This window comes from Hippocampus comes, unplaced genomic scaffold, assembly GCF_001891065.2.
Source record: "Hippocampus comes isolate QL1 unplaced genomic scaffold, H_comes_QL1_v1.1 scaffold390, whole genome shotgun sequence".
In the NCBI taxonomy this organism is placed as follows: domain Eukaryota; kingdom Metazoa; phylum Chordata; class Actinopteri; order Syngnathiformes; family Syngnathidae; genus Hippocampus; species Hippocampus comes.
In genome coordinates this window covers 8,309-35,659 of record NW_017805083.1, presented here as the reverse complement: position 1 = coordinate 35,659, position 27,351 = coordinate 8,309, and the positions used below count along the sequence as shown (strand labels likewise).

At 46.9% G+C, this 27,351-nt stretch overlaps 1 protein-coding gene across 2 annotated transcripts; it reads left to right on the top strand.

Annotated features, from left to right (window-relative positions):
* Positions 1 to 27,351, top strand: ash1l (ash1 (absent, small, or homeotic)-like (Drosophila)). Of its 2 annotated transcripts, none has more exons than XM_019865350.1 (27): positions 1 to 179; positions 1,116 to 1,208; positions 4,934 to 5,704; positions 6,483 to 10,869; positions 13,584 to 14,232; positions 15,130 to 15,303; positions 15,413 to 15,507; positions 15,734 to 15,807; positions 15,973 to 16,018; positions 16,190 to 16,298; positions 17,210 to 17,416; positions 17,507 to 17,653; positions 18,913 to 19,021; positions 19,167 to 19,316; positions 19,573 to 19,640; positions 19,957 to 20,123; positions 20,229 to 20,381; positions 20,646 to 20,700; positions 20,834 to 20,966; positions 21,352 to 21,618; positions 22,060 to 22,146; positions 22,258 to 22,348; positions 22,459 to 22,597; positions 22,771 to 22,943; positions 23,022 to 23,188; positions 23,509 to 23,953; positions 25,105 to 27,351. In XM_019865350.1, the coding sequence occupies exons 3-27, from the start codon at positions 5,105 to 5,107 to the stop codon at positions 25,203 to 25,205; spliced, it is 8,793 nt and encodes a 2,930-aa protein (XP_019720909.1). In that variant the 5' UTR covers positions 1 to 179; positions 1,116 to 1,208; positions 4,934 to 5,104; the 3' UTR covers positions 25,206 to 27,351. The 2 variants fall into 2 exon arrangements, with proteins under 2 accessions (XP_019720909.1, XP_019720908.1); XM_019865349.1 differs by having other exon boundaries at positions 23,509 to 23,965.

The window sequence follows — 27,351 nt, the reverse complement described above, 5'->3', positions numbered from 1 at the left end:
CTCGCCCCCCCCGCGCCTGAGAAAGCCCGTGTTGGGCTGACACTGTAGCGACACGGGCTGAGCCGACATGGAGGCCCGACCAACGAGAGGGCCCCGTGCTGACACATCTAGGTTCCGCTAACACAGCGTCGGAGTGGATTTTCGGAAGATCTCCGAAGAAATACAGACTACCACTCGCTGTAAGGAAGAAGGATTTTACCTCCCAAAAAGGATTTAAGAGGAAGATCCATTTCGGGGCTCTGTGTTGATTCAACGTAGCCGCCATTTTGTTGACAGTTTTTTTTCTGAACTAACACGGTAGTGCACATTTGTTGTGTTATACCGTAGCAATGTTGTAACTGTACACACCTATGCGCTAGGTTTGATGAGATTTGAATTTCACGATTTGTGTTCGTGGCTACTTGCTAATATTTTATGTGCGTGTGGTTTAGCGGGCTCGCTAGTGCATCGTTAGCCATGGTAGCTGAGATGTAGTAACACGAGTGCCTGCGAGAATGTGACGGAAATGTACGGCTAGGTACATCACTTGTCCTGCGCTGTCATAGTCGTAATCCCGTCCCGAAAGACAAATGACCCAATGACTACATGAATGTTTGTCTGACGACTCGGGACGGCTCAAACGACTGTTGAAAGACTGTTGGAATTCGCGACTCAAGCCCGCGTAGGTTATTAATCGAACGCTTGTTGGATGAAAATAGCCCCTGTCGTCTTTTAGACAGTCCGAGGCTGATCGATAACAAGAAGGTCGCTATCGGGATCATTCACGCGAGATGATGCGATGTGCTTTTCGGGGTGAATTCGCGCTACTCCGTTATTACTCCAATTATGTCACACAATGCATTGGTTAGCGCTATATTTAGCACTGCAGCGACGACGCCATCGTCCCCCAAGTCATACATTTCGAGGGGACATTTCGTCTGGCGGTGTTTTGGGCGCTTTCGCCGGGCTAATATTTGGCACCCTTCTCCGCGCCACAAACGATAACAGCGTAACATAACGCGCCCCACGTGACCACTGTCAGCGGTGTAGCTCCCGGTCCGTGCCTTTGAGCGATCTCATATTTGTGCAAACCCCTTCCAACAGCTTACATTTCGTGTCATATTTTGCCACTTCAGCACTTGGAGTAATGCGTGGCCACCACATTGCCACAAACGAGGAAAGACACGGAGCCAAATAATGTGAACACCATTTCTGGACGACGACAAGAGGTGAGTCCACATGTGCAATTTCAAACAGATGGTAAATAAGATGGATAGGAAACGTGAATGTGTTTACTTTTGGTCAGGCAATTGTAGTATGCCTGAAAAAAAAATAAAACTATTGCAGAGTTGATGATGCAGACACCCCCCCCCCCTTACTGTTTGGGTTGTACAGACGCTTTTTTGCCACAGTGGAATGAGCTTCACGTTGCTCGCACATGCAGAGGATGTTTGAAATGTGCTGGCTCAACTGACACCTGTCATCCATGTTGCTTTCCCTCCCTCTGAAGATACCCCCCCTGCCCCCCACCGCTCTGCTCTGTCAGGGTGAGGGATCAGGTTGGATTGTGGTGAGGCCAAGTAGAGATAAGAACTGGGGTTGTGGGTAAAGGTAGAGTTCAGGGAAAGGTTACAGGCAACACATCTACACAAACTATCCAGTTGAAAGCAGCTTTTCACCATATTTGCTGATTCATTATGTTAAACACAGTTCTGTCAAAGCATTATCTGTTGCTTGTTTGTTTAAGCAGACTATTTGCTATGATTTCCCATGGAGCAAAAAGCATGAAAGAAACGACACGCTCTGGTTTGGAGGCCTCATGCGAGTGAGGTGGCTGTAGGCAACATTGTATGCTGCTCCAGTCGAAGGGAAATGAGCGGTTATGAACGTGCGCAAAAGTAAGATGGCAAGGAATTGGTTGGAAAGGCTAGGTAAGGGGAGGCACCGTGAGAAGTTGCCATGCCATTTCTCCTGTTGTTGGCTGAGTGATTTTTCAATTGTTTTCTTTTTTCATTAAATAGCTTTCCATGCTTATTGCCGACAGATGCGTCAAATATTTTTAGTTTTTCGAGTAGTTGTAATGAGCCACACTGCCAGCGGAGGGTAGCGATCGATCCATTCAACTGCTTTCAGTCGGACAATCCGACCCATACACTCGAACATGGAACGTCTATGTATCAAATTCACACAGCATGGTTAGCAGAAATATGTGCGCGTCACAACTGAAAAAAGTAACACAACAATCTTGCAAATATGACGAGGATGTCGCGTGAACAGCCACTAACGCCTGATGAGTCACATCGCTTGTATATCATTTGATGGATTATTACCTTGCAACGGCATTCCCTAAATATTGTTTTCGCTGCTCTATGAAATGAAACTGTCACGTCGTGGCATGATGGTGGAGTCGTGGTTGGACCCCAAAAAGCAGGCAAGAGGCAAGGAGGAGCAGGGTGGAACTGACCAAGATGTATTTCACAAAAATACAAACGGGCGTACACTGGAAAATTCCTAACTACAAGTGCTCAAACAAAGACCTGGAAATCACAAGGAGCCAAAGTAACAAAAGAAGCCCGTGACAGGAGCTGAGCACACAGACACTCGCATACTCAACAACTCACATACTCGCAATGACCCACCAAAGACTGACAGAACTCAGGGAATTAAATACAAGTAAAAGTGACAAGACAACGAGGAACACCTGTACAGGACCGAAAGGGTTGAGGGAGCTGATTGGTGAAACACAAGGGACACTGATGACGAGAACAGGTGCTGACAAAAAGGGCACATGAGGAAACAAAACCAAAGGTGACCTAAACCGAAACCCCAGTTCAAATCATTCAAAACGGTCATAGCGGCGCATGTAAACGGCGGATCGGAATACATCTCGAAAACTGTTGACCACAGCTCTTCAGTCTGAGTGATTTCAATTGGAATGGCAAAAATGTCTCTATGAAAAGCCGACCACTGTGTGTTGGGTTTGTCTCACACATAGTGTCTGTCAGTAAGCTCGTGCCACCAATATCATTTGACATTTCGTATCAAAGTCCTATACAGCATTTGTCACTCTGTGAGAGAAGCAAGTGGGGAACAAAGCTAGCCTGAGTGGCGTGCGAAATGTGTGTTTGATTATTGGGACCACAATTGCTTCCGTTTATGTGCTATGACTGCCGCTTTGCACGTTTGTGGAAGGAGGAAGAAGGAAAGGTTGAAAATGGTGAGAATGGAGATTGACGGAATGTTAAAAGCAAGGAAGGTGTTACTTGTCTTTTGGATATATATATATATATATATATAATATATGTGTGTGTGTGTGTGTGTATGTCGTGTGCCTGCTGTGTTGTTTGGAGGTAAAATGGAAGGAGTAATTGATGTAAACTCTGAGAAGTGGGTGTGGATGAGCTGCAGATCACACTCCAAATATAGCCCAAGATTTGTTGTATGGCTAAGAAGCATCGACTACGATCCCTCAGCCAACACAAACACGGGACAAAGAGAATAAAAAGGGAGATGACTTGTCTCTTGTCAAATGCATGGTGATGAATTATGTGAGACTTTCTGTAGGCTCCCTTCTGGATGTACCTCAGTGTTTTCCTTTAATGTAGGGGGGCAGAGAAACCGCCGTCATGTCGACGCGCTATCGCTCACTTTCATTTACTGCTGGTGAAGGTAGAGGAAAACATAGACATCCTCTGTGCACTCCCAGAAGTCCCAAAGTGCTGAGGTCACAGCTCTCAATTGCCTCCAAATGACTTCACCCGTAGAAAGCACCTGCTTTGCGCGGATCTGCATTCAATCATTTCGAAGTTTTAAAGAGCTTTGGACAAATTCCTCGGGTTGCACGGTGTAGCCGGTGACAGTAACAATACAAGGGGTTTTCAGTGCTGGGACTTCTGAGCAGTTTGGGAGATAGCAAACAGTTCTCCAAAAAGAGGTTCCGTGTGCTTGCTTCAAGCTGTCAATTTGCTACTCCTGTAAAATATGCATATCATTTTTTGATGTGGAAAGACCAAATAGTGGAGGACTGTGACTGCTGCGTTCTTTATTGAGCAGTACGGCAAGCCGGAGGGACAACAATGTCTGAAGCAGCTATGGAAAGAAAAAGTCAAATCCAAATTGCGCTACGACTCATACTTTTAAAGTTTACTGTTACACTGACACCTAAAACAAAGAGAAGTACATTTATTGTCGAGTTAAAAGAATAAAAAAACAAAACAAAACATGTCGACTCCCACCTACCATCCATTGTGAAACTTGTCTCAATTGATTGACATCCAGGGCAGCCAGTTATCTGCCTGTTGCATGCAAAAACGTCACTCAGCATCACTGCCCTCGTTCTATTCCAGGGTCCTGCAGCCGCTGGTATGAGTGCATTTAGACGAGTGGCGATTGGGGTAGTTGAAGCGTGCAAGGTAGCTTGAAGTTAGATTTTTGAAGAGCAATTTTGCTAATCAAATGCCTTCATTTGAGGTGCAAATGACTACCTTTGAGGGGCTTTTTTTCCCCTGGCTTAATCCCAGAGAGCTGAAGCAAAATTCCGACAATATAACGGGCCGGTTGAATGTTGCGCAACTTCACGTGAGCAGCTCGCATTTTAGCATGCAACATAATACAGTAGGTTCACGGCTGTGCGTTAATGAGCTTAGACCAACTAACTAGGTATGAGACAAACACTAGTTGTCCAAGTTTTGGAATTGTGAAATGCCCTAAAATGAAGACGCCTCAAGAGGAAACAGTTGAAATGGGAAGCTATAGGAATTGTTGGTGAAAGAAAACGGTACAGCCATCCAGAATGGATTGTAAAAAGTGTGTTTGGTTGGATAACCTTTCACAAAAACAGATACAAATGTCCCTCTGTATGGTTGTCGACATTAATGAACATTTGTTTTTGCCTTCTCCCCTTTTCTCTCCCCCACCCCGCATTTCCCCACTACTACTTCTACAACAACGACAGCTCAAGGACGGAGTAAGAGGGCCGAACTGACGGGGAAGGATAGAAACCCTCTCAGGGGGGAAAAAAAGGAGAGCTTCGACCTCATTGTTATCCCTCTCCCCCTTTCCCTCGTCCTTCCCTCCCCGGGCCCCTTTCCTGTATTCTTCCGAGGGTACACGTTGCCCTACCCTTATGGATCAGAAGATTCACGGCAGAACGGCAACGCCGCCGCCGCCTCTTCTCTCAGGTGTTCCTACCGGGGAGCGGGAGAAAGAAGGAGGGGTTGGAAAGAAAGAAGATGAGGAGGACAAGAAGAGGGACAAAGAGAAAGAGGCTTCCGGTGTATCGGATGAAACGGGAGCAGCTGCTCAAGGTGGTGCTGGTGACCAGTCGCAATTCTCCATCAAGGAGAGCAGCCTATCCGAGGGCAATGTCAAACTGAAGATTGGTCTCCAAGCAAAACGCATGAAAAAACCTCCCAAGATCTTGGAGAATTATGTCTGCAGACCAGCTTTCCGGGCTACAATGCGGAATCCCGGACGGGGAGGAGGTGGCGCTCGAGGAAATCGTGCAGGGAATACAAACGATGGGCCAGGTAGCCAGAGTCAGAGTCCTTCTCACGTCAGGGAAAAAGAGAAGGAGCAGAGTCCAAGTGTCAACAGACCAGTCGCACTATCCTCATCAAACCCATCTTCCAAAGTCCCAACATCACTCCCGGCTGCTGGACCTCCACTGACCAGCACAGCTGCCGTGGCACCGCCTCAAGTCAATGGGAGCGCTTCGGGAAAACGGGTAAGTGCAAACAAGGAATTGTCCGGCTCGTAAGTAACTGAGAGCAACATTTTATCTTGTACTGCAGTGGTGTCCCAACTATGGCCCGGGGGCCATTTGCGGCCCGCCATCCATTTTTCGGTGGCCCGCGACATGAGCAAAAAGCAAAAAAAGTTTCAAAGATAATCCATGACATTTTCCTACAATCGAAAGGCTTTAGAATATTCACTTCTTAAGATGATGTCAAGTGAATTCATTATTTATTTATTTTTTTTATGGCCCCCACCAGGCTTCCGTGGGTGCTACGGTGTTTAATTCCAAATGTAAAAAAATTGAACATGTGAGCTTATAGAGTTATGGTGCATTTTCAGAGTCTGGTTTAAATCGATTTAATGCAATAGTTTGGTTTTCTGAAGTGCATTTCATGTAACGAGTGGCAACACCGATCTTTTGCCATCTATTTGTTGCTGCCTCCCATTTTATCCCCATCCCCCGCCCGATTTGACCTCTCAACCGCAGCACTCCCTTCTTGTCGACACCCAGTCTGACCTGAAGAAGTGTAGTGTGCCTTGATGTACATACTCTCCCTGCCTTTGTCCACTTTGCCAGTTGAAGTTGCGTTTGACAGATTTGATGAATTCTGTCAAATTTATCCTTGGAAAATAGCAATAATGATTTTTTTTTTCGGGGGGGGGGTCACTCAAAATGAGTGGCAAATTTCTATAGCTTTATTTGGTATCAACATTTTGAAAGACAATTCAATCATGATTCTGTTTTCTTTTGTTTTGTTTTTTTGAAGGCTCCACCAAAGATGGATTGTCTGTCTGACACAAAGTCAGACGCTAAAGCAGCTAATGCCACATCTGAACGGCCCCTGAATCTTCATCGGCCTCTCCCAGACAGCAAACTTCATCCTTCCGGGAAGAAAACACCAACTCTGCAACCCAACCCTCGGTCATCAGCACCCTCCTCACCATTACCTGCATCTAAGGAACCTAGCTGCGAAGGCGTCAAACCCCCACAACATACATACAGCAACGAAGGTCAACGAGATAAAGAGAAGGCAATTCAAAGCTGGGGAGCGCCGACCGTCACTGAAAAATTAGCTCAACTCATCGCCACTTGCCCGCCATCAAAGACCGCAAAGCCTGTCAAACCTGCCAAGACGGACCCCGCTCCTTCCCACCCAAGCTCAGGTTTTATGACACCCACAGCCAAGCAGCGAGACAGGGCTATGGCCAATAGGAATACCTATTCAAGAGTGGTTCACCTCTCTCCCCCCCTACCAGTGTCACGGCCACCTGGCCGGCCCTACGGTTCTCGGAACAAAGACATGGCTCTGGAAAACTCACCCACCTTGACACCAACAAGGAAGGAAGACACGGATGGAACTGGCAAACCAAACAGCGGCGGTATTCTCATGAGCAGCAGTAGTCGCAGCAGCAGCCCAGCACTCCTCTATGGCAATAACAGACTGCCTTCCATGTCCAAGGACACTAACAATGACAACGTTAATAGCATTCCTAAACTGCCGTCTCGTCCTGGTCACTTCTCAGCCCACACCTCAGGTTTGTCCACTTCTCCTGTTTCGTCCTCTTCTACCACCACAGCTGAGCAGAGGACTCTGAGTCATCTCGGCTCCCCTGCTGCCTCACAAGCAGACCGCGCAGGAGAGACCCCCGTTCCTGCAGAGGAAAGCATTGCAAGTCTGAGACAACACGGCAGCCCCAGAGATGTGAGCAATTGCGGTCCTGCGACAGGAACAGCAAGGCCTGAAGGGAGAGACAAAAGTGCTAGCAATCAATCACTGCGAGGTGAGGGTGACAAGAGCTCAAGTCCAACTAAGCATAGTCCCAATAGGGACAGCAGTCGTGTCGGTCGGCTCATCAGCCCCCCAGAACCTGGAAGGCCTTGGGCATCGTCTCCACCCGAGCCAGAAGGCGAAGGCAGCCCTCGGACTCCCCTTCGGGATGATTCTCCCGATTCGTCCATAGACTCTGCAACAGAGCAGGACAGTAAGCCCCTTAAAAAGCGCAGAGGAAGGAAGCCACGCTGGGGCCGTGCTATGAACAAGGTACACGATCAAAGAGCAGACGTCGACAGTCCGTTTGACCCGAGCAAAACCACCATGCCTTTATCCTCCAGCCTGGAAACGTCATCTCCGCTTAAGAGACCCGTGGGGAGACCTCCAAATCCAAATAGAATGAAACCAAATACTCTGCCACAAAGTTCAATGTCACGTCTCTTTACCTCGTCATCCCAGCCCAAAAAAAGGGGAAGGCCAAAGGCGACGATGCCCAGACTTGATGCCCCATCCCATGGGCGCCCCCATAGCAAATTAGCCGCATCCAAGGTTTATTCCACTTTTTTAAAGTCCAAAGAAGAGCAAGACCCTCCTGTGCTCCATCCAGAGGTTGACATCAACCCCCCGAAGCCTACCGCCCGAAAACGTGGGCGCCCCAAGCGCCTTCCACCGACCTTACCCGAAGAGAGTCAGCCTCCCACATTGGCTCCCGAAGCAGGGGACGTCGGGGACAAACGGTACCACAGCAAAGGAAATGGGCAGCTTATTATGAAAACAATCATCGGCAAGATCAACAAGATGAAGAGTGTGAAACGTAAGCGTATTCTCAGTCAAATCCTGTTAGGACCAAGAAAAGAAGACCCCCCCAAAGTGTCTCCAAGGGCAGTGGTTGGCTCTGCGGAAGCCGCAACTCATTCTTTGTCCTCCCTGGCCGCCTCTCTTGGGGGAAAACTTGGGCCACAAATTAACGTGAGCAAGAAAGGCACAATATATATGGGCAAGAGGAGAGGGCGTAAACCCAAAATGGTTCATGGCACAGCGACGACAGCTCCGCCGGAACCCTTCTTGTCCCCGAGCATGACTTCTCCTCTGCATCACCATCCATCTCAGCAACAGCACCAGCATTCCTCCTCGGAAATCTTTCCTTCACCTTCCCTCTCACAGTCGAGCGGAGGCCATAGTCCTATCAGCGAGGGCGGCTTTGTGGAGCCGGGCTCAGTGCACTTTGCCGGTCATCCTCACTATTCAAACAGTCACAGCACATTTGCTTTCCCCCCGCCCACTTTTTCAGCTCCAAATCTCCGCAGTCCAGTCCTCGGCTCCTCTTTTAACCCGGCCACACCAACCTCTCAGAAAAAGTCGTCGTTCCGTGGGTATCACCACCACCACCACCACCACCACCACCCCCACTACAGGCAGCACTACCACTGTCACAAGCTGTCCCCTCCTCGGCCACTACATCCCACCTCCCCAGCGCCCCTGAGTGAGCTGAAAGAAGCCACCCCATCCCCAGTGAGCGAGTCCCACAGCGAGGAGACCGTACCCAGTGACAGTGGCATAGGAACAGACAACAACAGCACCTCGGACCGCGGTGAGAAAGCCGGAGGAGCAGGCGCTTTGGGTGGATTGGGCATAGCCGCCGGGCTCAGTGGTGGTTTATTAATGCCCGGTGTTATTGGCTCATCAATGGGGCCAGGTTTGGCACTTAACGCAAGAGGCAGCCGACGCCACTCCGCTCTGCTCGTGGACCATCCCTCGCCTTCTCCCTCGCCACATATGGCCAGGTTATCACCTGAGCCACGGCGACCTCACCCAGCAGCCCCGTCTACCTCCATATTGGGCCACAAGGAAAAACATAAGCATAAATGCAAGCGCCGTAGCCATGGGTGCCCAGGCTACGAAAAGCTGAAGAGACAGAAAAGGAAACGCAAGAAGAAATACCTACAACTCCGCTCTCGGCGGATCGACCCCAACTTTCTTGCTGAACTGGACGAGATTATCATAAGGATGAGTGAAATTCGCATCGCGCATCGTACCACTGGGCACCGTCTTGGTGGCGGCATAGCAGCGGGGGCAACTCGATTGCCGGGAGGAGGCAACCGCGCCAGTGGCATGGGTGCGACCAGTGGCCCCCCACCTCATCATTACATTCACAGAGATCTCCTGCCCACCATCTTCCGGGTTAATTTTGGCAGCTTCTATTCCCATCCTGCGTACACTTGTGATCCGTTGCACTACGTCCGTAAACCAGACATGAAAAAGAAACGTGGGCGACCACCAAAACTCAGAGACTCCATGTCAGAGGTTCCTTTTGTACCAGGGCTCGGATTCCCTCTTTCCAGTGGGGGCTTCTACCATCCTTCTTACAGTGTTCCTTATTCCTCCGGACCCCTTGGCCTGGGCTATTACAGGGGTTACCCTCCGGCCAGTGCTCTGTATCCTCACCCCCACCACCAGTCACCCCACACGGCCTCATCTCACCACTCTCATCACTCGCCAACTTTTCCCCCTGCTCCCCCTACATCTTACATGCATCATCACCACCCCTCTCATCTCCTGTTAAACCCTTCGAAATTCCACAAGAAAAAACACAAGCTGCTTCGGCAGGAGTACCTCGGAGGCCGGTCTCCTGTTCTTTACCCACCCATGTCCTCGGAGCTGTCTTTCAACTGGCACCACAAACACAAACACCGACACAGATACAGAGAGCGATGTGCCGACGAGGGCAGGGAAGAGGAAGAAAAAACAGTGGGCGGACCTGTAAATCGTGGTGGCGCCGGTTTGTCTGACAGCGGAGCATCGGGGAAAGGAGAGAGAGTTGCTCACTTGGGAATGGCGGAGTCTTTGCAACGATGCCGCTTTGGCCGGAGCACCTCCGGCAACGGCGCGGCCAAGCAAGCGGGTGTCACTTTAGCCAATTCCCCTTCTTCCTCCTCCTCATCTTCTGCAGACAGGTATAAGCGCAAAGAAAGCTCAATTTCCTGTCTTGGACCCTCCAGGCTAGCTTTGGGGAGCAGCTCCAAAAGCCAGCCCCCAACAGAGTCCTGGTTCAGAGTGGGCTCCTCTGAGGCCGACTACTCCAAGCTTTCACGTCGCCATGTGTTGCCCGGTCAGGGGCGCTTCTCAAATGGAAGGCCGGAAGAACTTCCCGCTTGCTCTGACAGTGAGGACGAGGGACCTCTCACACCCAGAGAAGACGTGGAGCCGAGAGGCCACGATCCTCCAAATCTCACAAATCTCTTTGCCTCCGCTCTCACTCGCACTAACTTGAAGGGGTGCAGGAACAGAAAGAATGAGACGGCGCCGGAGAATACCTGCTTCCCCCGTATGGACCGGACATTAAGAAAAGACCGCTCCGTCTTGGCCGAGAGAAGAGAATTAGGTAAGTCGAATTTGCCTCATGTGGTGTGTGATGCTCTTGGGACTTCCAGAGCAATGAAAATGCTGTGAAAATGATGTCTTAGATTGCCAGTGGAAAAGAGCATATGCTGGACATGGCTACTTTCGTCGACGTCATCGCACCGGAGAAGTCTTTGACCCAAATTCTGCTCGACATTGTTAAATGTGAAATTGCTCAAAATAGCTCTCACGCCAGCATTGGAATATTGCGGCCGGCGAGCTTTATAGGTTATCACACTGGTGCTATAACTTGCGTTACAATCAGTTTATACAACACCGCTACAAGGATGAGGTTTCAGAACTTGTTTCAATGCAACACAAGGTCGGCGTGTTTGCATTGCCCACTTCATTTTTGACAGAATCACAGAATGTGACGGTAAAAGTGTACCACTGACAAAATCTTCATTTGTTCAAAGTGCGCATCGCTTGACCTCGTTATTACATTGAGGGAGCGGGTGACTCTGCGAATGCAAACGCCAGTCAAAATGTTTCAGTCACGACAAAAAACGATTCAAATTGATGAAAGGTCAAATTAACAGCAATTCAATCTCCCAATAAAGTATAAACTATCGGGAGGGGGGGAAATTTTTTAAAAATATCTGATCGTCGCATGCACACACTTAGTTGGTTTGGCATGTCTTCTTTGCTGGTTAAGCAGACAAAGTTTCACAGAAATGGATATTGTGCACTGAAAGCACACTTTTGTGCTGCAAATTTGAAATTTGCAATTGCGGCACAAATCTATCATTCTAATGTAGCCGCTGACGACAGCACACAGAATTCCGGGGTCAGGGTTTGCTTCCCCAAACACATATAGAGAGGCAGAGAGAGGTACATTTATCAATCAATACTATATTTCTATGCGTGTCACAGTTAGGGATTGGGGCAACTGATCATTGCCGACAGCCTCTGTAAATATCCATAAAAACACTCTTATTTTCTCCCATTTGCTCTTCTTTATGGCCAAACACTTCTTCCTTGACAATTGCACCATGTTTTTGTGGTTTAATAAAAAATAAAATAAAAAATCCAGGACAGCACATGTGTAGTCTCATAACCAGATTAAGGGGCTTGCAGTGTTTTTGTTGCAGTGTGTTGGTTGATGTGTAGCGCTCACTTGCTTGGTGTGCGACGAAGAGTCAGCAACTGTCATTTTTTTCACGATAGCCCACTTCAACCGTCTCGCTCGATGTGCGGCGGCGTTTCTGGCCTCATAAAAAGTTGTTTCTGGGGAGACGTCTCTTTGAAAGACTGTAACATAATCTTTGCACACACTCCCTGACATTTGGTAGCGCTTAGTAGTGGTTATGGTCTTGGCAAAAATACATCATGACTGCATTGAAAATGTGGATGACTACTGTTGATGTAGCGTTTCTGCCATCTTTCCGGAGGGGTGGAGTATTTTCTTTACAGGCCTATTTTTGTCTTACATTTATTTTGAAAGGCCATAATATGAGACCTCGTCCAAGTGTTTTGCATATCCAACGCCAGCGTTGAGCTTTTGTTGTTGTTGTGGTGAAGATAGGGCCTCAGTCATAGGTTGGCCTCATCATGCGGGCAGCGGTATGTGTTTTTATTTTACTGTTGAACGTTTGCTTTTTGTGTGTGCAATTCAGTTGTGGAATTAAGGATTCTGTTGAGGCAGAATGCTACTGTTCTAACTTCAAACCGAGATAGGGTAATCCTGGATTAGAACTCAGGATTCGGGGTCATTTGGCGGTCAGGGAATGGACTCGGTGGGGAATGGAAATGAAAAAGTCAAAAACAAATGAGGAAAGATTGATTGAAGGCTGTGAATTCCATTTAGTCAGCAAAAGGGAAAGGTTGGACAAAATTAAGAAACTGCCTGAAATCATGCCTGTCTCACCATTATTACAATATCTACATCATCCACTTAACAGATTGACAAATCACGTTTTATTGGGCTATTTTTGAGGTTACTGTCAAAATGAGTGACTGGAAAGACCGCATTTTTGGGATAAGTCGACAATAAGTATAAATTGCATCAATCAAAAAATGTTTTCACGGAAAAAACAAACACACACGTAAATAGCCCTGGAGTCCAAGTCGAGTTTCCTGGGAGAAATGCGTTTGACAGAAAACGAGACCAAGAGCAGTAGAGAGTCAACAACACTGTTTTCAGCTAACCATCGTTCAGGACATGATATCGTGGATGACTTATGTTCATTCTCAGCCTCTCTCACAGCCTGAGGGCCTTGTTAAATTCGACTGCGTATGTCTTCAAATGATGCTGTGATAGACACAGTCTCGCTCGCATCGACGTACATACAGAGAAGCGTAGGCTGAGTTCAAGACTGAAAAATAATCTGAAACAATGTTTTTGTTTTGGATTCCCCCGTGTCCACCGCCCTTTGGTTTTGTCACAATTGTAACATAACAACAACTGGTCCTTACCAATTGTCTTTGCCATATTTTTGGGGCACCGATTGAAATGGTTCAGTACGGTTGGTTGGTTTTCAGCTAAGTGCTGATATATTCACATCCCCTGCGGCTGATTGAAGGATAATCATCACCCTTGGAATTAGCATTTTGTCATTTGTGATTGAATTGTAAATGGTTAAGTCTCCCCCACCCCGCCTTATTTTACTGCTCTTCGTTCTTGTAAAACTCTAAGAATCATTTTTATTTCATGACGTGTATATTCAGTCCGTTTGTTTTTGTATTTTTCTTGCCAAGGGCCGGCAAGCATCCAGACGAGAGGCGGTGTACTCTCGAAATCAGAAGGGCCGGAAGCATCCCTGCACCACCGACAACAGCTCCATCACCAGTCCCCTATGTTTTACTCCCATGGCCCGGTGTCCTCTTCCCGCCTGTCACCCTCCCAGGACTGTTGCCTCGATGCCTCCCTTCCCCATCAGTCGCACCGATCGCAGAAATCCAAGCACAGTCTTCACCACGTCAACAAAATCCTGCGTGCCAAGAAGCTGCAGCGGCAAGCCCGTACAGGAAATAACATGGTGAAAAAGAGGGGCCCCGGGCGCCCCCGAAAGCATCCGTTGCCTTCGCCGCCACCATCACCAATTCCTGACGTTGAATTAAACCAAACCCGGCATAGAGTCGGAGATCGGCTGGCAGGAGCCAGAATCTGGGATGGGGATACTGTCAAAGATACCATTGAGGCAGTTGTCCAAGATCAGCGTGGCGGAGGACAGAAAAGGAAACACTGGGAGAGAGAGGAAGGCGAGGAAGAAGAGGAAGGGGAGGTGGAGGACACCGTGGAGCAATTGCACCACAGAGAAGAACATGTGGGCCACCCGATGCCAAGGTCCAGACCGGGGCCTGGGAAGTGCTGGCTTGCCCAGGATGAGATCAGTCCCTTTGCTGGGTAAATCTAACACACTGCAATCCATATGAAAAGTCTGCACACCCATGGCCGAATGCAAGGCTTTGAGGTAAAAACCTTTTCCTCCACTAATGTGGCCCGTACTAACTCAGAAATAAATGGGGGAGACTGCCAACGCCAAACAGAATGCCTTTCGTCAGAATTCCAATGACGTATGTATGCATTGCCATGCACACAATCTTACATTTCCGCCAGGAGTCCGTAGCGTATTTGGCCAACAATGTCTCGTCAGGACAGGCGGGCTCACCTCGACCCGATCTTCTCCTTTAGAAAATTTGGTCGATGGCGCTGAGAGACCGGTTGATCAATCCCATGATTTTAGGCTTTGCACTCAGCCGGCGGGGAGGGTGAGTCAGGGGGGGGGAACCGAGGAAAAAAAAATACTCGTCGACGTTGGCATAAAGCCTTCAAACCCGGGCTTAAAAGCAAAACAAAGTCAGGAAAGGCCCACGAGAGCATCCGAACTTCAGTTGAGGTTAATCGGATGCACACCTAAATCGGTGGCAGGTGCGCGCTCACTCCACTTTAACATTGTCAATGTGATGCGTTCATTGGGAACACGGTAACCACACGATCCCTGGTGTTTACTTTGACCTTTTACAAGTATTTTCAATTGAATCGCACAAGCTTATCCGTCACGTGAATGGAAGGAAGTGTTTTTCCATCACCAAAACTTGAACAAGAGTGGTTCTCTCCACTTGACTTTAGGGCTGTTCACACGGCACACATTTGCATCGGTGCTGCACCGATGTATTGTGTTGCGATACATCCCGCTGCTATACCGGAGTAAAAGTTGCTGTGTGAACACCCCTAATGTAGGTGTGAAAGAATGTCGTTCTCTCGCATGTCAGCATCAACCAAATGGTGGTTCTGTTTTAGCTCAGTGGAGAGTAAGCCAGATGGCCACCTCTCCCCACAACGCCAAGACCCAGCCTCCAGGGAACAAGCATCAGCCATCCCCCTCACCGGCCCACGGGAAAAGAGACTAGCCAGGCCCCCAAAGAAAAAGTTCCAGAAGGCTGGACTTTACTCGGATGTGTTCAAGACCGAGGAGTAAGACTGTTTTTTTTTTTTTTTTTTTTTTTTTTTTTTTTTTTTTTTGCTTCTTGACAGCCCTTTCCATTGAGCATGGTCTACATTGTTTCGTTGCTCTTGCTTGCAGTCCCCGCAGTCAGCTTCTACAGCTAAAGAAAGAGAAGCTTGAGTACATACCTGGGGAACATGATTACGGATTATTTCCGGCACCCATACATGTTGGTGAGTCACGAAGCTATTTCTTTTTCTTCTTTTTCCTAAGTCAGGCAGCAGACCTGACAAATGTATCCAGTTGTGGCTTGACTGATCGGTCACATTTGTATGTCTGTGCTTGGAAGCGAACCGGTTTTCATTTGCAGGGCTTTACGATCCTTTGAGTAACAAATCAACACCACAACTTTTCCTTGTTTCTCAAGGCTTTGCTTGTTTACTTTGTGTGACGTTTCAGGAAAGTACCTGAGACAGAAGCGCATTGATTTCCAGTTGCCGTACGACATCCTATGGCTGTGGAAACACGATCAGGTGATCAATTGTGATGAGCACCGTACATTTCATTTTAGTTTTCTTTGTAGTGTTTCGTGAGCTCCAGACCCTTTGGGAACTGGCCCAATCGCTTCTTTTTCGTATGAAGCTTCTCTTCATCTTTGATTTTATTTTGGGGTTGTTTCTTTTGTTTTTGTTTTCCAGCTATACAAAAGGCCTGACGTCCCTCTTTACAAAAAGATCAGATCAAGTAAGTGTCGAGCGTTGCTCGTTGTGGCATTCTAAGCGGGATGCAATTTGAACATGTCGCGATTGTATTGATTCGGTTGATACGATGTAATGTTGTCTCGCCTGGAAACGCCTCCTTGTGTAGCATCTGTAACTGGCCGTGTAAAATTGTGCTCTCTTGTTTGTGTCACAGACGTGTATGTTGATGTCAAGCCTTTCTCCGGCTATGAAACGACGACATGCAACTGCAAAACCCCTGAGAATCGCAGTGAAAAAGGTTGTCTGGATGACTGCCTCAACAGGTACAGTCAAACTTTGGCAGTGCCGCTAAGGCAGGGGTGTCAAACATACGGCCCGCGGGCCGGATCCGGCCCGCAAAGGAGTTTAATCCGGCCCGCGAGATGATTATGTAAAGCAGGGGTGTCAAACATACGGCCCGCGGGCCGGAACCGGCCCGCAAGTAGGTTCAATCAGGCCCGCAGGATAATGTAAAAGTGAAAAAAATGCATTAAAGAATTAATATTTTTAATCAGGTGCAATTCATTGAGTATCCGCAAGGGGACACTGTTTTGATCAGAGAAGAAGACAACAGCAGCCTCAGTCTGTCACTGAGACAGACCCATGACAGCAGACGACATCAACAGCCATCGCAACTTTACACATTTAATAGCACTCTCCTTAGTTTGTAAGGTGTAGGCAGGGATTACATTTAGATTTTATATGCACGTGTAAATGCTTTAAAACTTGCTTTCTTTATGAATCTTGTTTAATCTTAAAGTGCATTACTATATTTTTCAATACCAATTACTTGTTAAAGTTTGTACAATCAGTGGGATCAGTTGCAATGCATATATGTGAATGATAAAAGTAAATTGCACATTTGTCGAAGGAAATGTAAGGTGCTTCATGAAATGTTTTGTAAAAGATATGTTCATTTAATTTCAACATTTTCCTAATGTTCTTGTGCTTCTTTATACCAAAACAAAGGAAAGACATATTGTTTTGGTTATTTATAGCAAAGCATTGTATCATTTTAATGGTCCGGCCCACTTGACATCTACCGAGGCCGTATGTGGCCCACCATGTGAAATGAGTTTGACACCCCTGCGCTAAGGTCTTCAAAGAGTCATGTTTCGTGTTCGGCCTCGGTCATAACAATCCTGCCTGCGGTGGGGGTCAAATGAATGTCGCTAACAATGTCTCATTTGGCCAGGATGAGCTTTGCCGAGTGCTCTCCCAGCACCTGCCCGTGTCGTGAGCACTGCGACAACCAGCATATCCAGAGGCACGAATGGGTTCAGTGTCTGGAGCGTTTCCGTGCGGAGGGCAAGGGCTGGGGCATCCGCACCAAGGAGAGTCTCCGCTCTGGGCAGTTCATTATTGAGTACCTGGGAGAAGTGGTCAGCGAACATGAGTTCAGGTGAACTGCTCTTGGCCATGTGGTGGGAACCGAGTGAAAATGAATTCCTGCATGTTGATCTCGCTTTCTTTCTCCATCATCATGCTTCAGGAGTCGTATGATGCAGCAGTACTTTGCTCACAGCGGCCACTACTGTCTGAATCTCGATAGTGGCATGGTGATTGACAGCTATAGAATGGGCAATGAGGCGCGCTTCATAAACCACAGCTGTGAGCCCAACTGTGAGATGCAGAAGTGGTAAGTGTCATTGAGGGATCAAGCAGCGTACAGATGATTTAAAAAAACAAACAAACAAACATCATGTTACTTTTTGTTTTTGTTTTGTTTCCTAACTACGTTTAAAAGAGTACAGGCTATAGATAGTGATACGTCGATCAAGTTGTCTTTTTGGTACAAAATCAGCAGGCCGTTTATTGTGCATGCACATATTTACTTGTCACTCGCAAGCCCGCCAATATCCTATCATGGCCTCTATCATCATGAAAGGTATGAAACGCATATCCCTTTTGCTCAATGCACTCCAAGTATTATTATTATTATTATTATTATTAGGAGTAGTAGCAGCAGCAGCGGTGGCCTTTTTTTTCTACATTATCTTCTCCACAGGCGGTTGGCTGAAGGGCAACTATTAATGACCCAAACAAAATATGCCATTAGACAAAGACATACGCAGTCAAAGTTGTGTCATTTATTACACCTGCTTTTACATTTGATTTGTTGTCTGCAGTTAGTTTGGATCTAATTTGGATGAAATATATCAAGGTGTGCGCTAAGTTTCCTGAGGGACTCTTTTTTTTTTTTTTTTTTTTTTTTTGGTGTGTGTTTTTAATTAGTTTAATTCACAGCAGTCAGCTTGCTTGATGGATTTGCGCGTTTGACTTTTGAGTTTGAACCAACCCAGCATGTTTAGTTGTAGACACCTTCCAACTTTAGATAGTTGACCGCGTGAAGTTGTACTCTCTTCTCCCACTTGGCCCATCCTATAATCTGGGGAACGGGTGGTTGCACGTGGGTGTGCGTGTAATAAAGAGGAGCTGGACTAAAACAAAAACCTCGCGGGCGCTGGAGGATTTCTAAGCACTCAAGAGCCATCAGTCTTTTCATAAAGCGGCGCGAGCTTACTCGCAGCCTGGCCTCGGTTACAACTGCGGTGTCCAGACATTTTCGTTTTCTGCCCTACTGCCAAGTTCCATCTTCATTCGATGCAGACATGTTTGAAAGTCAAACAGAATGCCTTCCAAGAACCAAATGCCAATTCCCAACCACCCCACGTAAGGAAACCTCTTCATTGAATATTTTTTTTCAGATTGGGGGCCGGGGGGGGGGCGACCATAAACTCAGCGCATGGTCACAGAACGCTTGCCTTCACCTCCAAGCGGCAGTGTCTGCCGTGGCTAATTCCTAAAATGTCCTTGTGCTTTCTGGTACACTATGTACCGGTAGTTATGTGGCTCTATATGAGGAAGGTGCACTCACTCAGTCCTTGCGACTTGCAGGTCAGTCAACGGGGTGTACAGAATTGGTCTTTTTGCGCTCAAGGACATCAGCAGCGGTACCGAGCTCACCTACGATTACAACTTCCATTCCTTCAACACGGAGGAACAGGTGACTGACAAGATGCTCATGTTGAAATGTTTCCTGTAGTGTGGCAGGCTTCTCATTGCTGTTGTAGTTTACCGTGACGCATTTTGTTGTCGCCTGCCTCAAATCTCTGTCGTCCATTTGATATCGCGATCGTTTTTCCTCGCAGCAAGTCTGTAAGTGTGGCTCAGAGAGTTGCAGAGGCATCATCGGCGGGAAAAGCCAGCGCGTCAATGGACTGCCTGGCAAGGCGGCTGGTACTCGGCGACTGGGTCGACTCAAGGAGAAACGGAAATCCAAACACCAACTTAAAAAACGAGTGAGCGCAACCTTTGGTGTCAGAAGACACATTCGGTGGAATTGATATTTGCCTGCTAATAGTTCCTTGTAAGATGAATAAAAAGATCAGGTACAACATTTATTGAACACTGCTGTTTACATGCATTCAAAAGACACGAAACATTTTTTTAAATGCATGTCGACACTTTAATCTGACTGGTGAAATTTTTAAAAGTTGATCTAACCCTGAACATTTAAAATCTGTGGAAATAAATGACGTTTTTCTTTGTTTTCAGGAGGAAGAATCAAGCGATAGCAACAAGTTTTACCCTCATCTTATGAAACCCATGTCAAACAGAGAGAGGTACGTCGCACATGATTTTGTATTTTGTATTATGACCTTGCATACAAAGTGCTGTACATGCAGCAGAAAGAATTCATATAGCAACAAACAATCAAACAAATGAATAACGAAGACAGTAGAAAGCAGACACACACGCACACACACACACACACACACACACACACACACACACACAAAAACTGCCACACTAAAAATCAAGTCTCATGCTGAGTCAGAAGCCAAAGACTAAAAACGAGTTTTTCTAAGGTGAGTTTTCGGAAAATCAATACGAGTCTAACGACATCTTGCTCCCTTCTACCCCTCTCTCAATCATTAGGAACTTTGTGCTCAAGCATCGAGTGTTCCTCCTGAGGAACTGGGAAAAAATGAGGGAAAAACAGGAATTGCTCAAACGAGAGGGTGAAAGAGAGAGAGACCCCGGCAGCCTGTCCATATACACTCGCTGGGGAGGTGTCATCCGTGATGACGGCAACATTAAGTCAGGTGAGCGTGATCAATTTCGTTTTATTCATCGTGACCAGCCAGACATGACTTGCAGAGTCAAAGTGGGTCGAATGTAGAGCTAACACGCTTGTATCCCGCCTCCAGATGTTTTCCTCACGCAGTTCTCAGCCCTGCAGACGTCACGGTCGGTGCGTACGCGCAGGCTTGCCGCCGCTGAAGAAAACACAGAAGTCACCCGCACTGCTCGCCTCGCGCATATCTTCAAGGAGATTTGCGACATGATTACCAGCTACAAGGGTTAGTCCCGATTTTGCGCTTTGGTTGTATCGCTGCCCTTTATATCTCGCATGTGCATTGTGACCCAAACACTGAGCTGACTTATAGCCAGAGTATTTATCGGTTTATTGGTTCAGTCTGCCTGAAATTGTCTCAAACAAACTCGTCCTAGTCAAGCTCAGAACGCTATTTGAACATGTAAACATGTATGGATCAGAAGCTGTCCCTGGCCCATCCCCAATTCGACATTCTATCAAGACTTCTCGTCTGCTACTTCTACCGCAGATTCATCCAGCCAGACGCTCGCTGCTCCACTGTTGAACCTCCCGTCACGGAAAAGGTATGAACGTGAGCCCATTCATGGCATAAAGTCCTTCATTTGGATGTGAGTTTTTGTTGCTTTAGTAAGCAGGTTTGAAGAGACATGCTCTTTCTTTTCTTTTCCTTTTTTTTGTGCAATCTTGCATTCTTAGGAACAGCCATTACTACGAGAAGGTGTCGGACCCTCTGGACTTGAGCACCATCGAGAAACAAATCCTCACGGGCCATTACAAGACCGTTGAAGCATTCGACACCGACATGCTCAAAGTGTTCCGCAATGCTGAGGTAGGCGGTGTCCCGTTATGTGCTCCAGTGAACGTAGCACCCTTTGCTCAGAATAATGCCAACGGAGCATGTGGCAGTGGCCTCGTGCTGAAAAAGTTGTAGATGGACATTGGAAGGAAAAAATGTTGCTGTTAAGACGAGGTACAACCTTTCCCCCACCTACAACTAGTGTGGGGACTGCCTGAATTGAACCAGTGCAGCAGGTTGGGCTTTTCCGAAGCCTCTTCTTACTCGACAGCAGCAGAGCATGCCGTGCTCTTCTTTTGGCCTTTCAGAAGGGTTTGTTTGGCTGTTGCTTTACTAATTGGAATTGTGAGGTTGGAGTTGTGTGCCTTCTCACATTTCCCAACAGGATTTCTCACGAATGCCTCGTTTCCCCTCTTAGAAATATTATGGCCGAAAGTCGTCCATCGGCAGGGACGTGTGCCGGCTGCGCAAAGCCTACTACAGTGCCCGCAACGAGGCTGCCGTGCAGATCGATGAGATTATGGGCGAGACGGCCAGTGAGGCCGACAGCTCCGACTCGCTGGAGCGCGACCGGGGCCACCAACCCGGAGGTTCGGGATCCCACGACAAGGACGACGACGTGATCCGCTGCATCTGTGGCATGTACAAGGACGAAGGCTTGATGATCCAGTGTGAAAAGTGCATGGTAAGGAGCGGGGGAGCGCCAGAGCCAAATCAGACATTTTCCATGTGATTGGACCTTTTTCAATCAGTCATTGTATCAAAACTAAATTCGGTCATTCCTGTTGGAGAGCCAAAGAAAAATAAGCAATCCTCCTTTTTAGCACTCGAATTCCACTCTAGCGCCAAAGGCAAAGACGGACAGTTTGGTCAGCGAGGTGATCATATCAGTGTCATTCCCTCCCTGTGAGTTACTACTTGAGTACTTTGGACCGTTGGTTCTCAGCCGTTGTTTGTTCTGAGACCAAAATGTTTTTTTCCATGAAAATGAATAGACATAGAAATCATCCGTTCCAGCCATCGGCAAGCGTGAGAGCCAGCCACGTTTGCAGGGTTTTTTGTGGACCAATTTGTTGTTGTTTTATTTTTTCGACGTGTGACGGGAGCCTGCTTGTTTTCGTTGAAGGTATGGCAACACTGCGACTGCATGCGGTTGGAGACGGAAGTGGAGCACTATCTGTGTGAGGAGTGTGAGCCGAGGCCTGTGGACACGGTATGTCTGCAACGCGAGAGGCTTCCAGAGCAGCATGCTGAGGCGAAGCCAGCTTTTCACGTAACTTGCACATTACAATTCATTCCGCCTTTGTTGTTTTCCGCGGTAAAGGAAGTCCCCATGATACCTCAACCCAGCTACGCCCAGGCTGGCTCCGTCTACTACATCTGCCTCCTAAGAGATGAGCTGCTTCTGCACCAAGGTATTGAGAAGCCGGTTGAGTATGCGCCCTGTATTTTGGGTTGGTCTTGTTTTGTTGAACCGCACGGGATACCGAGAGGTTTTTGGAAAGTAAACTTCCTCTCCGCGCAGGCGACTGTGTGTACCTGATGCGAGACAGCAGACGCACACCCGAGGGCCAGCCCATCAGACAGTCTTACCGCCTCCTCTCTCACGTCAACCGGGACAAACTTGACATCTTCCGCATCGAGAAACTCTGGAAGAACGAAAAGTAATTTGGTGAACTCAACTACCTATGCGTGGAGCGGGTTGATGCATTTTTAGGGTCTCGTACCAGCCATGATACACTTAACGTCCTCATGTGTGTCATTTGTCATTTGATGAAACTTGCGATTTGGTCATGTCACATTTGTGCAATGCTGTGACTTGTACCCAACCCTGAAGGGGTGAGCGGTTCGCCTTTGGCCACCACTACTTCCGTCCTCACGAGACACACCATTCGCCATCGCGCCGGTTCTACCAGAACGAGTTATTTCGCATGCCACTCTACGAGATCATCCCCCTTGAAGCGGTGGTCGCCACCTGCTGCGTCCTTGATCTCTACACGTACTGCAAAGGTGAGAAAGCGCTCGGATGTGATTCATTGTCAAGTTGTTCACGTGACTTGACCAATATACTTGATTGTCTGCTTCAAGGCCGGCCAAAGGGGGTGAAAGAGCCAGATGTGTACATCTGTGACTACCGCTTGGACAAATCAGCTCACCTTTTCTACAAAATACATCGGAACCGCTACCCAGTGTGTACCAAGCCATACGCCTTCAACCATTTCCCCAAGCGGCTGACACCCAAGAGAGACTTCTCGGTAAGACAGACGCATGCATTCCCTGGCTCTGGTACAGATGCTCTTAAAAAAAAAAAAAAAGGGAGCAGACTTTGTGGCGTTAGCATGGGTGCCTCATAGTTCTGTTGTGTACTTTTGAAAAACAATGCATGGAATGGACTTGAGTGTTACAACCCAACATTTTGGGTATCCCCCTCCCCAATTGGGCAATGGGTGGAGTACTATTTACCCTTATCTGAGAAATGCACTTTAAATCTTGTAAATTTCCCCAGTGTGGGACAAATAAAGGATATCTTAAATCCCCTACATGTGAATGTTAATTGACTAATTGTCTGTTGTAGCCTCACTACGTTCCTGACAACTACAAGAGGAATGGGGGCCGCTCGGCATGGAAGAGTGAGCGTTCCAAAGGATCCGCCGGCTGCGAGGACGACGGCTCTTCATGCGAGCGGGGAGATGGCTTTCCACCAGAGGCTGGAGACAGGAGATTGGAGGAGGACGTGGACGTAGCCGCGGGCGCTCCTCAACTTTTAGCGGGCAGGCCTCCGCCAGCAGAAGGGGACAACGATGAAGATGAAGAGGGGGCTGAAGGGCAAGGGCCTGAGGCGGAGGAACAGAAGGAGCAGCGGGAGGGCTCCACCGAGAGGATCGGGGAGATGCCCGAGCAGCCGTCCTCGTCAGCCTGCTCCCCGCTTCGCCACCCTGCGCTGGGCAGGAGGGAGGCCCAAAGGGAGCGGCTCAACAAGATTCTCTTGGATCTGCTACACAGAACACCCAGCAAGAATGGTGAGGAATCAGGCACACAGGGATGGTGCTCGGTCAACAGAGGATGCGGGGCTTCGCTTTATTCATTCGTAGAATGCGCCTCCCTTTAGGTGGCGTTTAAAATAAGAGTCATTTAAAAAAAAAAAAAAAAGGCTGAGAAATTGGAAACTGTCAAACTATTTTCACACAGCCCAGTTCTAACATATTGTGCCTCGGAAAATGTGTCTAACAGATGGGACATTTTGGTGGTTTTTGCTTAGTCCACGCTTTTCCTGCAGAAATGCAACCTCTTGCTTTTTTTTTTTTCTTCTTTCATTTTATTTATTTTTTTTACTTTTTAACATTCGGTGCCCTATGTATTGATGTTTGATTTTTAAAACCAGAATGATTCATCGTATTCTTTTCTGCCATAATGTTTAGTCAAACGATTACTGTTCCACATCATGCATTTGGATTAGAAATGATTATATTAACGGGACAACTCCTGCATTTTTGACGTTTTCCTTCTGCGGAAACCTTTGAACGATCCTGATCATTTGAATCAATGTGTTGGAGGAGGGAAACATCTAAAACACGCACTCGGAACAAGACTAAACATTTTCATTTTCCACAAGCATAATTACATTTATAGTAGCATACTATCATGTCGCGTTCATTGATCCCTTTTACATTGCAAAAATGATTACTTTTTTTTTTTTTTTTTAAATAGGTACCGTAATGAAACTTGTGCATCAACTCAATGAATCCCCAAACACCAAAACACCTTGTTCAATGTGATGTGTCTGCAGGAATCTCTGAAGAAGAATTTGCTGACAAAGCATGGCCAAAATCGGATCGAGGAGCTAACATGTTTCAGGTGCATTTAATTCTAAGGAAGAATACAATATAGCAGGGAGATTTCATCTCACTAAGACTAAGCACCCTACCCAAAATGATATCTGAACCCATCTGTGACTAAATTGCTGACTTCGGGGGAGGGCTTTTTTTTTGGGGGGGGGGGGGACATTTCGCTAGGCAAACGTGTCACGATGCCATCAAACAGTGAGCACTTTGTGCACGCCACTGAAAGGAGAGAGCCCCTTTTGGAAGATAATTGCTTTGATTTTTGACCTCACCTTTCAGCTCCTTGTGTCCAAGCTCCTAAGTGTCCCCTTTTTGTGTTCTTCCCACAGCCGTAGATGTCACTTATCTCCTGGAGGAGGATGAGGAGGAGGAGGAGGGTGCAGGGCGGCGCCTACGGCAACAGACACTTGGATGTGGTGATATTTGTTGACAGAAAGTAACATTTCAACATGCCAGGCAAGGTACTGTCTTTCACTTTCTGAAGCGCAGGGAGATGATCACAAAGGAAATGATTCTAGTTGGCCATCCAAACCCTTCCAGACCATAATGCGTCTTTTGGACCTCCCGGTATACCTCCTCCAGGACTTGGTCATCTCAACTCTTGAGACGGTGGAGGGGGTTTGGAAGCTCCGAGTTTATGTCCATTACATTTCCAAGGAGCGCTTGTCAGATGAACCCATGGGACAAAAAGCCCACACATCCACTGAAATGACACATTTGGTACGGAGTAGCACGCTGACTGATGGCTATCGCTCACTCAGTGCAAATAAGAATGCTGGAGACTTGCTCGCCCTTGTGGGACCATGCTGCAATGTCAGTGCATCAAATGAGGGACACTACCGCGTGCGCGTGTGTGTGCGTGCGCGCGTGCTGGAATTTTTGGAGTGGAAGTAAACAAGTAGAGGTGCAAGATGCTGCTCGTGAGAAGAGGGGGGGAAAAAAAGGTAGGTAGACTGCACTTTTGGTACCATGGATATAGTGAATCTCGATGTAATGTAACTGTATTGAAAACACACTAAAATAGTGCTTGATGATGCTGCGTGTGTGTGTGTGTGGGGGGGGGGGGTCAATTACGTTTTCCCTAGCATACTGTACTTAACTTACTCATGTAGACCCAGACTAGGCCTGTTTGTTCCTAAAGGGAGGGAGGGAAGACTGAGCGCTTTTTGTCAAGTGTATTGTTGAGGTTTGGATTTTCCGTTTTTTTTTTTTCCCCTCCCTGTACGACGGTCGGCTTTTCAAATGATGGATTCACCAGCTTAACTAAATCAGGTGGGAGGGACATGGGCTTCAACTGTAACGCCTTACTCGGTTGTGCTCTCTAACTGCCCGTTTTTCAGTGTGCATTACACACACTTTCTGTGCATCTATACAGGCGACACAATTTCCTGAAGAGTTCCATTTTTTTTTTTAAAGAAAAAAAAACAAGGGCTTAATGGCAATTAACAGTTTTCAGAAAACTATGGAAAGCATTGCTTAACATGAAATGTATCGTGATGGTCGTATTTTCTTATATTCTGTGAGACAAGTGAATACTGTATATAGGGAGAAAAATTAACTTTGGTCTCTTTGTCCCTTGTTGCCATGGAGAATGTTTGAAAAGAATTAGTGTTATCTGATGCGACCCCCCCCCACACCCCCGCCGCCCAAAAGGGACGAGCGACGGAGTCCCAATGTTGTAAACTGACTAAGAATCCATTAAAATGACACTGAGGATGGACAATTGTAATGCTTCAGCTGTACAGTGTGCCAAGTTGTGTATATAGACACGCTTTACATTGAGGGGTTTCTCCTAAAGCAATATCTTGGATAAAATGAATTCGTTTGTTATTGTACTGTACAGGACTCAGCCCTAAATGTATTGCGATTATTATGATCATGCTAATATTTCAATGGCTTTGTATTGCTATTATGAAGACACTTAAACTTCTCACCCTAACTTCCCTGACAACTTAGAAGCCCAACTTTTGTTGCCTATAACAGAAATTCATGTAAATGTTGTGCATGAGCGAGAAGAATGTCAAGCCAAACACAAGGCAGCGGGCCACGGCAGTGACACAGCAACACCCTTGCCACTGAACATTGTTACTAATATTGCTTTTATTAAGGGGGAGTATACTCCTATGTTTTGTTTTGTTTTTGTTTTGTTTTTTTGCTGCAAAGTGTTGAACACTAAAAAAGCTAGCCAACATAAAAAGGTTATAGTATTTTTGAGCAGTGATAAAAACAAAAATGAACCCATCAGACCATTATCACGTTCCTGTTATTTTTTTTTCAAATCGGAAATGGTTCCCTTTTGTGATAGCAGTCAGTGTATGATGCTTGTACTTGTATTTGTGCGTTTTCTGTGATTTCTTTAGTTATTTTTAGACAATCACAAAATAAGATGCAAGCATTGTAAATGGCAAATCGGCTGACATTTTGTGACGTGTACAGTTTGTCAAAAACTCTCCCCACTCGTTAAACGTTTGTAATTATGATTCTTAAGTCATGAAAATATGCTGTTGGTTTTTACTTTTTGTTTTATATTTGTTTGTTTTGTTTGATTTTTTAATAAAAAGCACTACGTTATTGTA

Excerpts from the sequence above, each read along its gene's own strand:
- ash1l (XM_019865349.1), top strand. The coding sequence starts at position 5,105 with ATGGATCAGAAGATTCACGGCAGAACGGCAACGCCGCCGCCGCCTCTT. Across the intron at positions 22,598-22,770 it reads AAACTCTGGAAGAACGAAAA|GGGTGAGCGGTTCGCCTTTG; the intron begins GTAATTTGGTGA and ends CCAACCCTGAAG. Across the intron at positions 22,944-23,021 it reads TCTCTACACGTACTGCAAAG|GCCGGCCAAAGGGGGTGAAA; the intron begins GTGAGAAAGCGC and ends GTCTGCTTCAAG.